This window comes from Tetranychus urticae, chromosome 1, assembly GCF_039701765.1.
Source record: "Tetranychus urticae isolate SD_2017Ah chromosome 1, NJAU_TeUrti_SD_1.0, whole genome shotgun sequence".
Lineage (NCBI taxonomy): Eukaryota > Metazoa > Arthropoda > Arachnida > Trombidiformes > Tetranychidae > Tetranychus > Tetranychus urticae.
The window spans coordinates 30472733-30491457 of NC_142958.1; the positions used below are offsets into that span (position 1 = coordinate 30472733).

Here is an 18725-nt window from a genome sequence, read left to right on the forward strand (position 1 = left end):
CAAAAAGCTAATTACAGATCAAAGTAGATTGTCAAATTAACAATAATATGAAATGGATAACTTTATTATCGACAATTTGATGAACCTTAGATCTTTAATGTATGTGCCAGCAAAATTATCTGCTAAAATTGACCAGCCTGTGTAAAGCACCTCGGATTGTCAATTTCTATGCCTTAGAAATTTGTATTGTTATACAATCAATGATTAAATCCATATAATATGTATGAATGAAAAATGATTTTCATTTATGATCGATTAATTTCTAGAACCAAAAATGAAAATCACAAATTTACCAACAAAGTAAAATTTATGGGTTTCGCTGAGCTCTTAATGTTTTTGATGCGAAGATATGAAAAATTTTGAAAAATAAATTGAATTACTGTAGGTAAATTTTTAACAGTATTTAAATGTCAAAAAGAGCAATATTACAATTCAATTGATATCAAAGAGTAAAAAAATACAAATATGGTAAAATAGAAGTGTTGATTCAATTTTTAAAATTAAGCTTTGTGTGGATCAGCCCAAAGGTAGTAATCAATTTCAGGGAAATCGCGGCATGGAACACTTGGATTATCAGCCAAAGGAAGTCGGAATACATGTTTGGATATATAATCAGTCTTTGTTGTTTTACAAATAATACGAGCCAATGTCGTTGTTTTCTTAATATTAGCTAATTGTTCTGTAATATAATCAGAATAAAAACAAAATATTAATACAAAATGAACTAGATTTAACATCTAAACATGAAAGTTGTGATTTGAACTCACCTGGAGTAAATGAACCAGCTTCTCCTCCATGTTCATAAAAGTAACGATCGCCGAACTTTGAGTGGTACCATTGAATACCATTGATACATGAGAAAGTTGGACCCATAGCGTTACCAGGAACCCTTCGTTCTGAAACTCCACCAACAAATAGATCAATATCCCGAACATCCCTAGAGTAATAGAAAAATATTAAAAGTTAAAATTGAAAATAAACTATCTGATGTTGATTGATTGCTTCAACGATGAACTGTTTATGATTAGCTCATTAAACAGTCTTAAATTTTGCCGGATTCATATTTACTTGTATACTCGCTGGAGATTATGAACTTGAGTTTGCGGTATATATTCATAAAGATCAGACCAGTCATTGACTTTATAGCCAAAACAGTAATCTAAATAGTTAACATAGCCTGGAATTCCGTGATCACGACCTCTCATAATGTTAGCTACCATCAAATCGAGACCAGTTGTACGATTAGGATTTTGATAAAGAAAATCTTTAACGTCAACAACAAAAAATGGATCGACTTCGAATGCAGGTTCAGATATCAATCCTCTGATAATTCCATCAGTTTGCCCTAAATGGATTAGTGACATTTCAAAGAAGACGTCTTTCAATCTGAATGGGAAGGAATCTTTTGAATCACGTCCATTTTTCACCATGAATATATTATTTATCTGTGAATGTCCGAACCGTCCAGCAGCAGTGGCCCATTCTTGGATTGTTGAAAAATCAGTTTCTGGTTCGTATTTGGAATAGCCTGACTTAACTGGATTTAAATTGAAATAGGCCAATATATCCGGATCAAATAGAGTTGGGAAGTATTCAGCAAAACTGATATGATTGTACTCAGCCATCAACAAACGACGAGCTTCCCAGAAAAGAGTCTCATCCGTCCAATGAGGATTAACTACTGACAATGCGTCAGCATGCTGATTGTGTCGACGAATCATGATTGTTTGAAGTGCCGTTAAAGCTGGATGTTGATTGCCTCTAATACCATCTCCAGTTTTAAAGCAGAGAAAAGTCGGAAATTGTGGTGGAATGTTACATGCTTGGATAGCTAATGGATCGAAATTTCCTTCTGCAGTGGTCATAATTTCACCTCCTCGTTCATCTAATCCAGTCATTAGTTTGCCTGCAATAACAATTGAACAAAATAAGAATCAATTCACCTAAATTCAAGGTTCAAAATTAAAATTTACCTCCTCTGAATGAACGTAAACCCAAATTATCTTGATAAGTATAACCATAAATATTGGATAAATCCAGAGCATGAGGAGCAGCATTGAGTTGTTCACGAGGTCCTAAAACATTTGAACAATAGAATTGAAAAATTAGCGAAATAATTGGAAATGGTTAGAATTATTATTAGTAATAAACGATAAAAACTATGATTACTTATTAAAATAGAGGTTATTGTTACAATGTCTTGAATTTTCAAATGCTGTTTTTATATGATTGAGCAAAACATGAAAAAATTGTGTTTACATAAATACAATCGATTTAGCCGAGGATTTGTTGATATTAATTTCATAAAAAATATACAATCAACAAAATATCTAACCATTTATGTAAGTTTTGAGGCTTTTGTTCATTAAATTTTGATGATATTGGTGTTGATCAAAAGGAAGTGTATACAATCAACCGTGAAATCAAACAATTGTCGTTTGTTGATGGTTTAAGTTCAAGTAACCAATCAACAAGTTGAAGGTTAGTTGAAAGCAAACCAAGTAAAAATGAAATGTTTTAATTTGGTTACAAGAAGAGTTTAACAAAACTAAATGAAAATTGAAAATCAAATCAACAATTGGAGAGTTCATTTCAAAAAAATTTGGTCCAAAAAGACTAATGTTTTCAATTGTTTCTCATCATAATCAATAAACTAAAGCATTTTCACTTCCCAGGCAATCTCAACCACAATACTGACCATGTTGATGTCAACAAGTTTACAATCATTATTACAAACCATTAGAAGTGATAATTGTTAACCCTAAACCTGTGAAAGGCTTGACCAATGCTAAACACAATAAGATGTAATTTGTGGTTAATAAAACTATTAACTCACAACTATTATCATTATTGGCATAATGTGTCAACAAGAGCAAGAAAGGTAATTAAGGTCTTAAAGGTGATCAGTTAATTAGCATGGTTTCAACCTTGATTTACCAGCAAAACTTTTCAGGTCACAGCGACTAATTGAATAACCATTAAAAAAAAGGTAAAATAATTGTCATAACTGGAAAAATCATCATCACAATTAGATTATGCTCATGAAAAGGCTGACAATTTTTTCTATCCAATTTCATTGACAAAACAATCAATGTCAATTGCAGAAACAACCAGATTAACCTTGATTTATTGATAAATCCAATAAGGTCAATAATCAGGTCAATTTTCTTGCCAATTGAAAGAGCTTCAAATTGATTATTGAAACAATCAAAGAATGAAAATGTTTGTCTTTTGACCAAAGGTAATGGCCAATGTTCAATCAATCAAATTCACTGTTTAACCCAATGTTTACAAATCACAAATAACAAAGCAAAATTGATTGAGTGTTAAAATGATTAAAACGTTGTTAATTGTCAGTATTGTACAGAGAATCAATTTGTAGCTTCACTAGAGAATCAATGTTGATCAACAATATTGGTTATGAACAGAAGCAAATTGGAAGCAATCAAATGTGTAGACATCAATTAAAGGGTTGAATTAAAGCAAGATGTTATAATGATAATAACAGTTATTTTTTAGTAGATCAGGTAACAGTTTAGGAATAAACTGATCATTAATCAAATGGTATGAAAAGTAGAGAAAGTCAATTGAACTCAAATACTTCCGCACCCAAATCCTTAATTGTGTTGATATTAGCAATAATTGAAACATTAGTTAAACCCTTTCAAGAGTTAGAATCAACAATCTTTATCCTAATCAACCAATTCTAATTATAACGTTCAACAGAATTAACAGTTTCAGTTAACAGAAGAGATATATTCAAAGCTAAAAATATCCATTTTTACAATAATTTAGCTTTGAAGCAATCTTTCATCTTCGACGGTTAACATTGATTGTTACAATTAGCTTTGTTATTATTTTGTTTTCCGCTCATTTGATTACATTCGCTAATTGTGTTAACTAATCAATGTTAACCACAGAGTTGCTGCGTTATTGGTGCAGCAAAATTTAGAGCTAAATTAAATTATAAATGCTGACAAAATGCCAATTGATTTTATCTAAAAAAAACTAAATCAGTTAATTATAACTTGTATAATTGTTATCGACAATTTAACGTTGAAATATAAATGGTTTAAATCTTTTCTTTAAATCAACCTTTTTTCAGTGTTAATGTTAACAATTTATCTGATTGTGAAATTAATATTTCAAGTTGATTTAACCGTTAAACAGTTAACTTAATGGAAACCATTTCAACATTGAATCCAATGAGAGATTTCAAAGTGTTGATGATTGTGTTTTGATTGTTAACATCGATACGAATCAAATTGAGTGTTTGATATTAAATTTATAATTTCTGGTTAATATTAAATCTAAATAAGGTTCAATTGGAATCATTTGATCAACGAAATGTTTTCCTTGTTTCTTCCTTTCGTTTTGCTTTTTAAATATCAGATCTTCATTTTCATTGTCACTGGCAGCCTAATTGTTAATTGTTACAGTTAGCTGATAATAATCAATTTAAAATGATTTTCTTTTCATTAATTGTTCTTATTTTCCATTAACTATTCCATTGATTGTTTGAAAGGCGAAAATGAAATAACTGAATCCAATTGTTTGTATTTGAATGTGCAGTGAAAGGCTTAAGCTTTTGTCACTTGTTGATAGGTTCAACAGTAATGAATGTATTTAGATTGAAACTTAATTGAAATTCATGTAAAACTCCATGAAATACTAGTTAATCAATGATCTTAATCAGTTTGTCAACAATTAGTTATTTTGTCACAAAATTGTTCACAATTTGAAAAAACAAAAAGCTATAAGAATCAAAGTAAAAATGAAAGTAAAGCAAAAGGCTGAAATGATTGGAAATTGTACAAAAAAATTTCTACTTTTTAGACTATTTTCAAATTAACTTGTCAACAGTTATAATCAAGTTGATCAGCTAAAACGAGTTCAATATTAACAGCAACCAAAGATCGGCTTTTAACCATGAGTTAAATATTTGATTGATATTAATCGCCTAAATGGACAATCAAAATGAAATGAAATGAAAAATGATAATTATAAACAATAAACTTGCAAAAGGGTTAACAAATAAGATTAATGGTAAAAAAATGAAAATAAGGTTCATTTATGATTATTTATGATGCTATTCATGAAGACTGGAATGATTAGTTTTTGCCAATCATTAGACTAATTAACTTAATCATTGAGTCAAGAAAGAGGAAGGAAGAAGCAAATGGTATCAATGAATAGTAAAGCTAAGATGAATAAGGAGGAAAAATGAAGGATGCAAAATCATCCAAGTTAATCAAGTAATAATATTGATTATACGCTATTTAAATCATCACGTTACGGCTGGAGTTTGATTGTAACCTGGCAATAGTTTGGGTTTCACTGCGATTTGTTTGCTTTGCTTGGTTGATTAATATATTGACAGTTTTAAATTATAGCTGTAATCACAAATATTTTAAATAAGTAACAAAAATATCTATTTGAAAGGATCAAGAAGAAAAAATTAAAATTATTATTTATAACCATTTGTTTTACCAACCAAAATAACTCACCTAATTTACACTTTGGACAAGGTGAAGTTCGAGTATTTCTTAGACAGGTTTGGTTAAATATGGAAGTTAAAGAGTCACCCTTGGGTAAAGGAGCTATTGTTACACATTCAGGGTGGTTCAGGGTTGAAGGTGGGCAACACTCTGGCGTGTTTCCTAGGGTAATTGGTGTGCGAACCATGTCATGAACCATAAATTGTCCCCATTGCATGTTCATTTGAGTCAATTCGGGGTCAACCTCATCGACTGAGGGTAAAATTTCATTTGATATTAACCTGGCATTCGGTAAAGGTTGTCCGCTCACTGAGAGTCTCAAGCTTTTAACACCATCACCATAATCTGGAGGAATTAATCGCCGGTGACATGAATAAGCCATTCCCAGACTGGGTTTGTTAAGATTATTACACGATCCATCGTAAGCGGGAAATTTGCTGGCTGGATTACATCCAAATTGTAGCTGATCCTTACGGTAACCACAACTATTGACAGCAAATTTGTTAACTTGGCCTTCAGTTAATTTGCCTTTTACCTTGAGCTTAGGAAATTTCATTGCAGAGTCAAGTTTGGTGGCACAATGACTGTAAATAGAAAAAAAGAAATTCAATTAATATCCAAATTGTGCATTCTTTTAGTGGAGTCAAATATTTAATCTTTCACTATTCAAAGTTAATCATTCATTAAAGAGCATCAGTGACTTTCTGCTTGACAAAATAATTTTATACGGTTCATTGGCGGACGAGCAATTGATGAATTTAATTTTCCCTAAATTTATTCATCTTTCGATTTGATAATTGCTATTGTTTGTATTGTATCAAAGTATACATTTTCATTGCTTTTGTCCACGCTCTTTCAATTTTGAACTATTTTTTGTTGAAAATTGCTTTCGGAGTTATCGGTCAACATACGTTTTGAGTAGATATTCAGTGATGAGGGTAAAAAATTCACTTTCATGAGCCAACTGAGCGACAAATCGACTTGTTTCCAATGCTCCAGGAACTGTACGGTAGACCATTGTGTCTGAGCCAATGTAAAGATAAATTGAAGGTATAACTGCTGTGATAGCTTCTTGAATTTTGCTATAACTGCCAAGTGATTGGGAATACTCGTTATCATATCCATTATGGCACGTCCTAATCAATTGATTGAATGGTTCAGAGCTTAAATATTGTTTCTCCATTTCAGCTAAATAGGCATCATCCAGATTAGCTCCAAACACTTCTGAGCCACTAGCGACCAAGAGCTCCTATTAAGAGGTAAAAGGGGAAAAAAGAGATCAAATTAGTACTGAGTTTATTATTACAATTGTTTCAATGTAATTCTATCTATTTTTAATAGTTGCATCCAGTTGAATGTCACTGACAATCAGTTTAATCTTTAACAGTTGTCAACAACTTGAACTAATAAAAATTAAACTGTTGAGATGATGTTGATTGTTGGCAAGTTATTAAAACGATGAATAGGTGATGAAAATGGATAAATATCAATAAAGTAAAATAAAGGTTAGGTCATGATGGTAATAATGTGGCAATTGAAGGTAAATTGTTGTCTTTTTATTTGATCATAAAAGTACACATACGGATGTCACCAAATAATGATGATAACAAATTAAGCAGCATCGAGTATTGATTTAGTTATTAGTTAATATAATATCTGGCGTATTTAGCAAGTTATTTGTTAAGCTCTGTTGAATTGCTATCGGTTTAAAGTGGTTGTAGGGATAAAACTTTAAATAACATTTTTCTGTATGTTAACATTCACCATCTAAATGATTTTATCTTAATTTTTACATGTAAGGTTGATTGAATTTTGAACAGGAATCGATAAAATAAGATTAATTAATTATCTTTAAGGTGTGATGTCTAATTAAGTTATTGGAGCTGTGATTGTAATGTTAAATGCGTTAAAAATATTTGAAAAAGTCCTCGTTTTGGGTGAAATCTTAAACAATGCAAAACATGAAATATTTTAGTCTTTTTTAATATTGTCTAATTATAAATTGACCAGCAATTTAATGCACCGACCAACCATGAGCACTATTCGGGAAAATAACTTAATGTAGAAATGATATCAATAATATATTCTGATTTTAATTTTGGTTAACGAGTTCAACACTCAATTTCACTCAATTAAATGAACATGTTTTTTAGATTATGATTACAACAAAAAAACAAACAAATATAATGTTAATAAGATTCAACAAATGTTGTTAATGATATTTACCTCAATACAATTTGTCAACGTTTGTTGATTAACTAATTTCGAAATTGTATTCAATTGAAATGGAAGGGTTAGGATAATATTGTTGGCTCAACTTTTGCATCATAACACACATAAAAAAGTCTAACCAACTGTTGCTTTGAAATAAACATCAAAATTGCGTGAAAATAGTCTCAAGGATAGTTGAGGTTAAGTGAAACGATCATAAAACAAACCAACTGATTAGCCATGGTTTAAGTTTGATTACACGTAAAATTTTGATTAGATCAAGGATTGGGAAAAGTCAATAGGATGAGATTAAGACTTACCGTTGAATTGATTGGTGAGGCACATTGCATACGTCTAGTGTGATTTGTCAACGGATTGGTGAACGTACAATTATTATTGTTAATAATAATGGATGACAACGGATTGATTAAGATGGCTAAATATAAAATTAATATCCATAAATAAGTGTAGATGACACAGGAATGAGAGTTCAACATTGTATTAAAATGCATTTTTGTTTTGAAAAACATAAAAAAAGAAGGTAAGATTTGGAAGTAACCAACGCAAAAAGATGGTGGATAGGAACAAGACTCGGATAATTTGTTAGATTAGCAAATCTAGAAAATGTCGGGTAAAAGGTGCGATAGTCCCAATGCGATCACAGTGTGTTGGTTAATAATGACTTTATTACGGTCCGTTGTTTGATAGCACAATAGAAGACACCACTATTGGACTGTGTCCAGTAAAATGTATTTAACAGGTTAACCATTGGTCATGATTAGGATGAAAAGAGTAGCTCAATAATATACATTAATATTTTAAGATTAAGAAACGGTTAAACAAAAATATTTAAACTGTAACAGTGAAAGGTTGAAGTAAAAGTAAGTTTAACCGGGAACTTTTGTCACATCTTGAACCATTCGTCATCCGCACGGGAAGGAGAAAGATTTGAAAGAAAAGAAGTTGAAAGAGTTAAGCTTAAAAAGAAAGAGAAGAAGAAGAAAGTTGAAGGGGAAAAATAAATGGAAAAGAAGTGAGTAAGAGTTAATGAAAGATAGTTATCTTCTCTGTCTTATTACGAAGTAAGGAAACTCAGTGAAATGGTCTGATTAATTTTTCTCTGTCTTCTTTTGCCTCTTCTCTGCTTTTGTTTTTCAAAAAAATTCGTTTTTTACCATTTTTACCCTTCTTTATTAATAATGATACCAGTTTGGCCTAACTTTGTGATAATTTTTTATCGTCAGTTAACTGATAAGCCCATGAAATAAACAATTGTGATTCATCATTAACTCAATCATTTGGAAATAATGGAACTTTCAATGTGACTTTCAACCAGCTTTCTATTTAATGATGGGACCAAATGGCGGGATTCTCTTGGTGTTGAAGCTTGTCTTGATCAAGATGGCAGATTATCTTGTGCGATAGAGATGGTTGACAAAATTAACAATTAGCCGGATCAATTATCTTACATTCATTCAAATTTAATGGCTGTTGATTTGAAACAACAGAATCATCATCACATCTAAATTTTGTTACATTAACCGAAGTAACAACGGATAAAATGTTACATTTACTGCAGAAGGCATCAACCTTAGTTACTCCTTAACCTAGACACTCGGAAAACCAGAAAATTAACCCATGTTAAGCTGACTTTTGGTTGACATTTTTCTTCTGCCATGCTGTGATAATTGGTGAATTTATCAAGTGTTCAGGTCAATCTACGATTTAATGGAATAATTGACTGTGAATAGATAAGGAAATCAATTTATATTCATCAGAATTATTGGTCAAAATGATTCTAATGCCTTCACCGGTTTCCTATTACTTGCGTCTTTCAATATTCAAATAAGGATTTACACAGAAAAGGTGCTGCTAATTGTTCAATTGATGATGATTAGCTATTTAAGATTTCCTTAAACAACATGACTTCTTAGCAGCAGTAAACTGTGAACAATTAAGCCTTAACCCAACAAAGAGAGGTGTAAAAGGGAAACAGGTTAATCTGACTTAACACTTTCCTTCTGCGTCTTTGACAATGGCCGAATAAGACCAACACAAGAATAGGCCTTAAATATTTAACACATTGTAATATCTCAATCATCATCATCACAGCTAATTCAATCATTAATCAACTATTATTTGGCTAACAATGATCAATATGGTATAAAAAGAGAATCAAGTGAATTCCAGATTTATTGTGCCACTTGCAAATGTATTGAAAAAGCTGGATACTTTTATCCAAATATACTTTGGTCAATAACTTAATTGTCTGAGAATAATAATTGAAATGAGATTTAACCAACTTTGAGGAATGAATTATTTAATAATGTTCAGCTGCCAGTAACCAATCAACCGCAGAATTAATTGTAACAATTAACAAAAATTAATCTTATTTACACTTTGGTACTCTGTGCCTATTACAATGTTCAATTGTAATATGGACAGCAATTTCAGCCGAAAAAGAAAACCTTTTTACATTTATTTCACTTTAATCGCTTTCTTGCCTTCATTGATTACAATCAAATGCTAACCATACTCAGGTCAAACTTGATAATTTCATTTAATAACAATATTGACCATAATCATATAAATAAATACAATTATCTCAAAGATACATTTATATTAATAGTTGACCAGTTGAATAATAAACACACAAATTGTATAAGTTTACAGTTTCTAACTCTATTATCTCATCAAATTGATTCAGTTATTGATTGTGAGGCTTGATTGCTTCCATATTGTGACTAAATTGTGATCAATTTTTGGTAACAATTTGAACTTCTTTTTTCCTCTAAAAAAGCCAACAAAAAAGCTTAATTGACATCAACTAAATCAAGGTTGAATAATGAAACCAGAAAAATCAATATTGACCAAGGCTGTTTAAAACAGTTGATTGTAAATAGTTGCAGCTATTCACAACAAACCTTTTTTTAATCATTATTTAATCACAATTGATCTATTTTCCTCTCCAACTGTTACAATTAATCATGGTGATTTATACGGTCAACATTCATTATCACATACATTGCCAATCATTGTAAACGGTCTGGCCATCATTTAGCTTTCAATACTTGAGGTTTAAGGTTGATTAGTGGCCAATGGTTCATCTTAAATGTTTAATTTCCAACAATTTAACAATATCTCAAGACATTGAAAAATGGCTTCCATTTAGTTTCATCCATGACTATCAAAGTTGTAAGTCACATCAAAGATATTCAACCCAAATGTTACTAACAGTTTGGCTTCAATTGATGTTTATGGTGTTTCCAGGTTTAATGTCATCTAACAATTAAAACACATTTAATTGGCATGTAAATTCTGACTGCCGTTAAGATTGATCGTAAGGCAATATGAACAGGAAAAGTCCAAGAAATATGCAAAACAATGATGAGCAAGGTTTAAGGAAATATCGCATTCTAAGGCATCGCCTTTGGTCTTCGACCTAAAAGGTGGTTTTATTACAATTAAACATTTATCGAGCAAATTAAATAGAGCTGTCGAATCTTGGACTTCAATTGTAATTGTAGTAATTAATAGAAGGAAAATTCTTAGCTGCTTAAATAGAGGATAAGATTGAATAAGTCATTTAACCAGTAATTATCCCTAAATGGTGTAAATGATGTCCAAATGATGAACAACAATGAAAAGTGTTCATTAGCAAATTATAATTGAAAGATCAAACTATAACAATCAAATTGAAGAGGTCAACTTAATGTTAAACCAGAAAAGCCAAGTTTCTGGTAAGGCCTAATGATAATCCTTGTACAGCAAATCCAACAATTAAGTCCAATCTCAAGTCAAATTCACAGCTTAATGTTAGATATACATTTAATCGACATTTAACATTCCTGGTTCTATGTGATTTATCATCGGCTTATTCAGTAAATGAAATTGATATGAATAGCTAACAATCAGTTCCGAAACATAAAAATCTCAAAAGATAATTATTCTGGTTTCATAAAAATTTGGGTTTCCTTCAATCATGAAGAGCTTTTGGAGAGCAAAAACAGTAAAACCTGAAAAAACATATTGATATCCAGTAAACCCAATTGAGCCTTTAAGGCCAACAAGAGACAAATTGTTAATAACAGTTAGCAAATCAAGCAAGCTTACAAGTTAATTATAAATAATTTACTTTGACCAAATAAACTCTTTTTTGTGTTCAAGAGTGCTAAAGTGTTGACCAAAATGATTTACTTTTTTTCCTCTCAACATTTCATTGTAATAGTGGTTTCTGTTAACTTAATTGTATAACTTTGCTGTATCTTAATCACCCAAAAATTGTCATCACTTGACACTAAACAGAATCTTTAATTGATACATTCTGTAATTGTACGTTAGATTGTAACAATCAAGGGTTAATAACACATTTTCACCATTCGATTATAATTTAACATTTAAAATAGGAGACAATTTAGAAAGTTTAAGAATCATAATTTAGTTAAATGTGACCTGAAAGTTAATTTATCAATCTGTATCTTCCTATTAATTAGCAGAACCAGAAAAGACAAAAGACGGTTGAACCGATTGACATAACAGTGGAATCGACATTATCACAATTTATAAATCATTATAAAGCTCAGTTTCATAACACACTGATTGGATATTAATTATTGGTTGATAAAATAATTGATTAGCTTAATGACAAAATAGCAATAATGTTGAGGTCAGTTTTGCGGTGGAAACTAAATTGAGTAAATTAAGGTGCACAAAAAGCTGACAGATTGAATGCAATCATTGAAGCTGTTGACAGGGGAAAGTTATTTCCAATCAGCTATTAGTTCCATCAGCAATTGATTTAGTTTTTGATCTTCATTGAATTTCTCTGTCGATGTCATTTGTAAATCATTAAACGGCTGGTTGGTCTGTTAGTGATCAGTCGATCAGTTTGACAAGCAATAATACTTTCGCATTGTTGCCATCTTGATAGTGTCTTAACCAAGCAAAAAGTAAAACTGGCAGCTAATCACTGTTATTAAATGAGAATTGATTAATCAACTGAATTTGTAGATTGTCATAGTTGTGGTCCAGTTGCTTGTTTAAGTATAATTTAGACTCTCCGATTGTCCAACCATTATGCCTACAGTTGGTTGAATCGACTAATCATTTGTTGACCAAATATTTAGTTTGCCATCAACAGATTTTCACTCCAATTTCTGGTATCTTTTCTGGTTCAGCTTTTGGTTGAAAGGCTGGCTTATCCATGCTATTTGGCCATAGAGTTGCTGTTACTGTTTAATTTAAGTTAATTGAGATTTTTGACCAAATTAGTGTTAATTTTGCTTTGATTGGCTTGAAATTGTTATTTTAAATATCGACTGTTACTGTTGATGCTGGATAAATTGAAGTGATATGAATTTATTGGATTATAATATAACCTTTGATGGTAATCGAGTAAACCAAGAGAACAAGGTATTACTGAAAGACTAATTTATCAGTTATTTAAATTGTTACCACAATTAACAAGTTGTTAGCTGCCGATTGTAAACTCTCTCATTATAGCTGCTTTGCTCGATACAATATTCATGTTGGGTAACATTAATAATTGAGGAAGGTAACAGTTTAAACATAAATTAAACTCGCTATCATAATTATAGTTGATTATTTAGAGTTATTAGATGTACAAAAGGGTTTACCAGTTGTGTCTGCAAAAGCAAGGAGTTAAATTAAAATCAAAATATCAATCAATCAACCGATTGAAGATGATTCTGTGAAAAATTTGACTCAACAACACACATTATGAGTATAACGACTGTAAATAAATGGTGAATGTGAACATTTTCAACCATAAAATGTGAATCAAATGTTGTTAAAATAAGACATAAACTGGTCAATCAGTTCATTGTTTGAATGTACCAAGTATTGTGTTTTATTTATTGTAATTTTCACATCATTTGGTGAGAAGTTTAAATCAAAATTCAAGATCATTCAACGGTCACAAGTTTCACAGAATCTTGAATGTTGAGAAATATCGAAATGAGAAGGAAAGAAAAAGGTTCCAAGATAAACAGGGTAAATCATTTATAGGGATTGATAATTGCAGGCGGAACTGTATGAGTTCATTCACACAGATGATGAGGTTGGTGAGGGCGAAGGAAGACGCAAAAGACTGTACATGATGAGGATAGCAAACTTAAAGCATCTGGAATGTAAAAGATTGAAAAAAGAGACGTTTTAAGGAGGATGTAAGATGAACTAAAGCATCTAAAAATAGCCAAATTTAAGTTAAACATCGCCATTTTTCCATAGTCATTACCAACACTTTCAACAGAAAGCAACACTCTTTAACCATGTTTAAGTTAATTTACTTGATTCTCACAATTTGTTTAACCATCAATTTCTCATCACAATCAGAGAAGAAGGTAAGTAATCACAGTTAAACAGCAACCCAAAATCTAGACAAAATTGGGTTCCTTTGTTTAAACTGGTGCTGTCTATGAGTTTAAAATGGGTTTCTTTTGTCTGGTTTTAACTTTTTATTTTTGCCCAAATGAAGAGCTTAAAGGTTCATGTAACCAAAAAAGCCATCTTTAATGTTTCCATCGATGGTGTCCCTAAAGGATCAATAACTATTGGTTTGTTTGGCGATGCTGCTCCAAGAACCGTTAAAAATTTTGCTGCTTTGGCTAGTAAAGAAGGTTTTAATGGTTTGAGCTACAAAGGAAGCACCTTTCATCGAATTATTCCTGATTTCATGATCCAAGGAGGTGATATAACTGAAAAGGATGGCTCTGGATCAATCTCAATTTATGGAAAGTATTTTGAGGATGAAAATTTCAAAATAAATCACAGTGAAGCCGGATTGATTTCAATGGCAAATGCCGGTAAAGATACAAATGGATCGCAGTTTTTCATTACAACTGTGGTTACAGATTGGTTGGATGGTAAACACACTGTTTTTGGTAAGGTTTTGGATGGAATGGATGTTGTTAAAGCAATTGAACAGTTGGCCACTGACAGTGAGGATAAACCATTTACAGAAGCAAAGATTGTTGATTCAATGGTTATTGATGCTGATGAAATGATCGTCTTAAGCCAGTGAAAATTTACCGAATAGTTCAACAGATCTAAATATTTATCAATTGATGTACTTTTTTCATATTTTATAACGAAACTGAAATTTGTTTATTGTTTGAACCCAGACTGTTGTTATTGTGAACATTAACCTGTAAAGATACTTCTTACTTTGCAAGCTTTAATTGAATGGAGGACGATTTGTTGTCGATGCCAATCAAACTCATTGATTATTATATAAATTAAACAAAAATTGACACTTATATTTGATTTCAGAGAATTTATTTCAATGTTCTTTTGATTTGATTGTTTGCAAGAATAGATTTGTTTTTATGCCATGAAACATCCGAGAATACAAACGATAGGTTGTTTCTAACAACACAAAATGTTCACATACACAAATTGGTAAAAACGAGTAAAAATCAGTTTCTTCCAAATTTAGACTCGATGGGTTTGTAGGGACATAAAAACTAAATTCATTTGTGAGATTGAAAAATTTCTTTGATCTACAGTTCTCGAAAAAATCGTGTTCGAAGTTGAAACTTGCAATGCTTTTTGTACAATCATGGAAATAGATGTTTTCATGAAACTCATATTACTGATGTATCTTTTCATAACCAACTAGGAAACGTATTCCTTTTGAGAATAGCATTTCTCGTTTTCTGTAAAAACAGTTTAGTTCGATTTTCATTCAAAACGATCGTATTCTGTGATTGTTAGAGTTAGAGAACTGAAACTCATCATTTGTACATAAAAACTTTTGGTACACATCATGGTTTAAATACTTTCTTCAGTTTCTCTACAGTTCTCTTAATTTTGGCCATTTGCCTTAAGACTTTGAACCTCGATATTTCGAGAATGGCATCATGTACAATCATTATTCTTTAATTAAAAATTAGATTGCATTATGGGCTATAATATCATGAAATATAAAATCATTTAAGATCCTACAAAAAAAGTTGTAGCACTGTATAACCTATGTTGTCAGATTTGAGATTTGATTTATAAAGTTGAACACAAATCTTATGTGCTAGAAGGATCTTTATTAATAAATGAATCAACTCGGATTTTATTGGATATTTAGTCATATGCTGTTATAGCCCAACATGAAATCTAATGCTCGGTGAAAGAATGATGATTGTAGTTGATGCCATTCTCGAAATATCGAGGTTCAAAGTCTTAAGGCCAGTGGCCAAAATGAAGAGAAACGTTGATGAACTGATAAAATTATTCAATCCATGATGTAAGCAAGCAGTTTTTATGGACAAATAATGAGTTTCAGCTCTTTAACTCTTATGGTCACAGAATGATGTCGGTTTAATTGAAATTTCAATTTGATCTGTTTTACGGAAAAAGAAAATGTCATTTCTCAAAACAAGACCATTCCTTGTTTGGTCATGAAAAGGAACTTCAGTAAAAATAATTTCGTGAAAAAATCTGGTTCCATAGCTGGAGAAAAGGCGATCGAAGTTATAACTTTGACCTCGATTATCTCGAAAACCGTCCATCGCATTAAGTATTTAAATGTACCAATGAACTAAGTTTTGTTGTACCTACAAACTAACCAAGTCTCAGCTCTTAGACCAGATGTTCGAGTCTTTAGTAGTACTTTTTGCATTTGAGTTTTTAGTTTAACCAGAAAATTGGTTTATTTAGCAAGAAATGGGTTTAGTTGAGTTTTGTTTAATGAAATAAGTTGTTTTCCGTGCATTTACTACCCAAATATCAAGATCAGAATGCGCTAATGGAAAGTTTTTAAATTGAATTGAATCAGCAATTAATAGGGAATTAAATTGATGAAAAAATGATGATTTTAGGTGATGCGACTCTCGAGATATCGAGTCGCAAAGTTTTTAGTCTAATGGCCAAAATCCAGAGAATGGTTACTAAATTGAAAAAAGTATTTGATTAATGGTGTGGACCAACAATTTTTATGGATAAATAATAAGTTTCAGCCCTCTAACTATAACAATCACAGAATGCGATCGATTTAATTGAAAATTGTCATTTATCTCTTTTACGGAAAAATAGAATGTCATTCCTCAAAATGAGACCGTTTTCTGGTTGGTCATCAAAAGACACATCAGTAAATAAAGTTTTGTGAAAAAATTTGCTTCCATAGCTGAAAAAAAGACGATCGAAGTTATAACTTTGACCTGGATTATCTCGAAAACCGTCCATCATATGAAGCATTTAAATGGACCAATGAACTAAGTTTTTATGTACCTACAAATGTACCAAGTCTCAGCTCTTTACTCAAATGTTCCAGCCTTAGGCAGTACTTTTTGCTTGTGATTTGTAAGTTTAACCAGAAAAATCGTTTATTTACCAAGATATTGGTTTAGATGAGTTTTGTTTGTTGAATAGGTTGTTGTTCGTGCATTTAAAACCCGAACAACATAAGGCAAATACACTAAGAGAAAGTTATTTGAATGAATTGGGGTATTTATTAGTAGGGAATTAAATTGATGAAAGAATAATGATTGTAGGTGACACCATTCTCGAAATATCGAGTCTCAAAGTTTTAAGACCAATGGCCAAAATCCAGAGAATGGTTACTAAATTGAAAAAAGTATTTTACCCATGATGTGAGCAAACCATTTTCATGCACGGATAATAAGTTTAAGCTTGCTAACTCTTATGGTCACATAAAGCGATCGCTTCAACTGAAAATCGAACTAAACTGTTTTACAGAAAAAGAAAAATGCTTTTTCTCAAAATGAATACGTTTCCTAGTTGCTCATCAAAAGATACATCAATACTCTGATTTTGATGAAAACATCTACTTCCATAATTGCACAAAAAGCTTTGCAAGTCTAAACTTCGAACCCGATTTTCTCGAAAATTATTGATCAGAGAAATTTTTAAATATCGCGAATGAACTCAGTCTGTGTATAAAGGTGACAATTGTGTTAGTTAAGTCTTTTTAGTAACAACCTATCGTTTGTATTCTCGGATGTTTCATGGCATAAAAACAAATCTATTCTTGCAAACAATCAAATCAAAAGAAAATTGAAATAAATTCTCTGAAATCAAATATAAGTGTCAATTTTTGTTTAATTTATTTAATAATCAAAGTTTGATTGGTATCGACAACAAATTGTCCACCATTCAATTGAAGCTTGCAAAGTAAGAAGTATCTTTACAAGTTAATGTGCACAATAACAACAGTCTGGGTTTAAACAATAAACAAATTTCAGTTTCGTTATAAAATATGAAAAAAGTACATCAATTGATAAATATTTAGATCTGTTGAACTATTCGGTTAATTTTCACTGGCTTAAGATGATCATTTCATCAGCATCGATAACCATTGAATCAACAATTTTTGCTTCTGTGAATGGTTTATCCTCACTGTCAGTGGCCAACTGTTCAATCGCTTTAACAACATCCATTCCATCCAAAACCTTACCAAAAACAGTGTTTTTACCATTCGATTTTTTATGCTCGTAGTTGATTAGGAACGTCTTTTCTGTCATTTTCCTCTTCCTCGTCATTATCGTCATCAATAGCGGCCCAAGCTTGGGGTTCAGAAGTGGCAAAAGTAATGAATATAAGTATTCCTACCACTTGAAGACCAGCAACGACATGGAACACTAGATTCCATTTGCTCACTGATTCAGTCTGAAAAATAAAAGATACAAAGATTAAAGTCTGAATTATTTATCAAATAGTATTAAATGATTCTTACGTCATCCCCTAGTATATAACCAATTAAAGCTGGTGCGATGAAACCAGAAGCACTGATCAATGTATTTGAAAAGCCAAACGCTGTTCCAACATATTTGGGTGCCATTTCGGGTACAATGGGTATATTTCCTCCAGTATCAAAGCCGTAGAAAAACATTGATATAATTAATACAATCACCACAATAGTTGGTTGATTGCCCAAAAATGATATAATCATCAAACCAGATGCCAATCCAAGGCAAGCTAAAAAGCAAAGGGAAAATAAATTTTAAGCATTTTAACATCTTGATTTTGGTTGATCATAACATATTT

The 18725-nt window shown here is 31.2% G+C and overlaps 3 protein-coding genes across 5 annotated transcripts in view; 1 reads left to right on the forward strand and 2 right to left on the reverse strand.

Annotated features, from left to right (window-relative positions):
- Nucleotides 1-18725, reverse strand: part of LOC107361631 (sialin-like) — a 39602-nt gene that overhangs the window by 19208 nt on the left and 1669 nt on the right. Inside the window, exons 4-5 of one of the 2 annotated variants that reach the window (XM_015928473.3) lie at nucleotides 18415-18656; nucleotides 17763-18347 (exon numbers count right to left, since the gene is read on the reverse strand). In XM_015928473.3, the coding sequence (XP_015783959.2) occupies nucleotides 18165-18347; nucleotides 18415-18656 (425 nt within the window). In that variant the 3' untranslated portion in view covers nucleotides 17763-18164. Of the gene's footprint in view, nucleotides 1-17762; nucleotides 18348-18414; nucleotides 18657-18725 lie in introns of those variants that run through there. The other variant, XM_089268964.1, reaches the window with a different exon arrangement.
- On the reverse strand, nucleotides 387-8795 carry LOC107361628 (peroxidase). 2 transcript variants are annotated; one of them, XM_089268953.1, is made up of 7 exons: nucleotides 8030-8795; nucleotides 6410-6747; nucleotides 5508-6082; nucleotides 1974-2075; nucleotides 1069-1906; nucleotides 768-937; nucleotides 387-679 (listed from the first exon to the last, which is right to left on the reverse strand). In XM_089268953.1, the coding sequence occupies exons 1-7, from the start codon at nucleotides 8237-8239 to the stop codon at nucleotides 501-503; spliced, it is 2412 nt and encodes an 803-aa protein (XP_089125079.1). In that variant the 5' UTR covers nucleotides 8240-8795; the 3' UTR covers nucleotides 387-500. The 2 variants fall into 2 exon arrangements, with proteins under 2 accessions (XP_089125079.1, XP_089125082.1); XM_089268956.1 differs by lacking the exon at nucleotides 8030-8795 and adding an exon at nucleotides 7725-7907.
- On the forward strand, nucleotides 13967-14986 carry LOC107361634 (peptidyl-prolyl cis-trans isomerase B). The gene is made up of 2 exons (XM_015928478.3): nucleotides 13967-14071; nucleotides 14206-14986. Exons 1-2 carry the CDS (start codon nucleotides 14000-14002, stop codon nucleotides 14749-14751), a joined length of 618 nt encoding a protein of 205 aa, XP_015783964.2. The 5' UTR covers nucleotides 13967-13999; the 3' UTR covers nucleotides 14752-14986.

Excerpts from the sequence above, each read along its gene's own strand:
- LOC107361634 (XM_015928478.3), top strand. The coding sequence starts at position 14,000 with ATGTTTAAGTTAATTTACTTGATTCTCACAATTTGTTTAACCATCAAT. Across the intron at positions 14,072-14,205 it reads CATCACAATCAGAGAAGAAG|AGCTTAAAGGTTCATGTAAC; the intron begins GTAAGTAATCAC and ends GCCCAAATGAAG.
- LOC107361628 (XM_089268953.1), bottom strand. The coding sequence starts at position 8,239 with ATGTTTTTCAAAACAAAAATGCATTTTAATACAATGTTGAACTCTCAT. Across the intron at positions 6,748-8,029 it reads CCTCACCAATCAATTCAACG|GAGCTCTTGGTCGCTAGTGG; the intron begins GTAAGTCTTAAT and ends ACCTCTTAATAG. Across the intron at positions 6,083-6,409 it reads ACTGAATATCTACTCAAAAC|TCATTGTGCCACCAAACTTG; the intron begins GTATGTTGACCG and ends TTCTATTTACAG.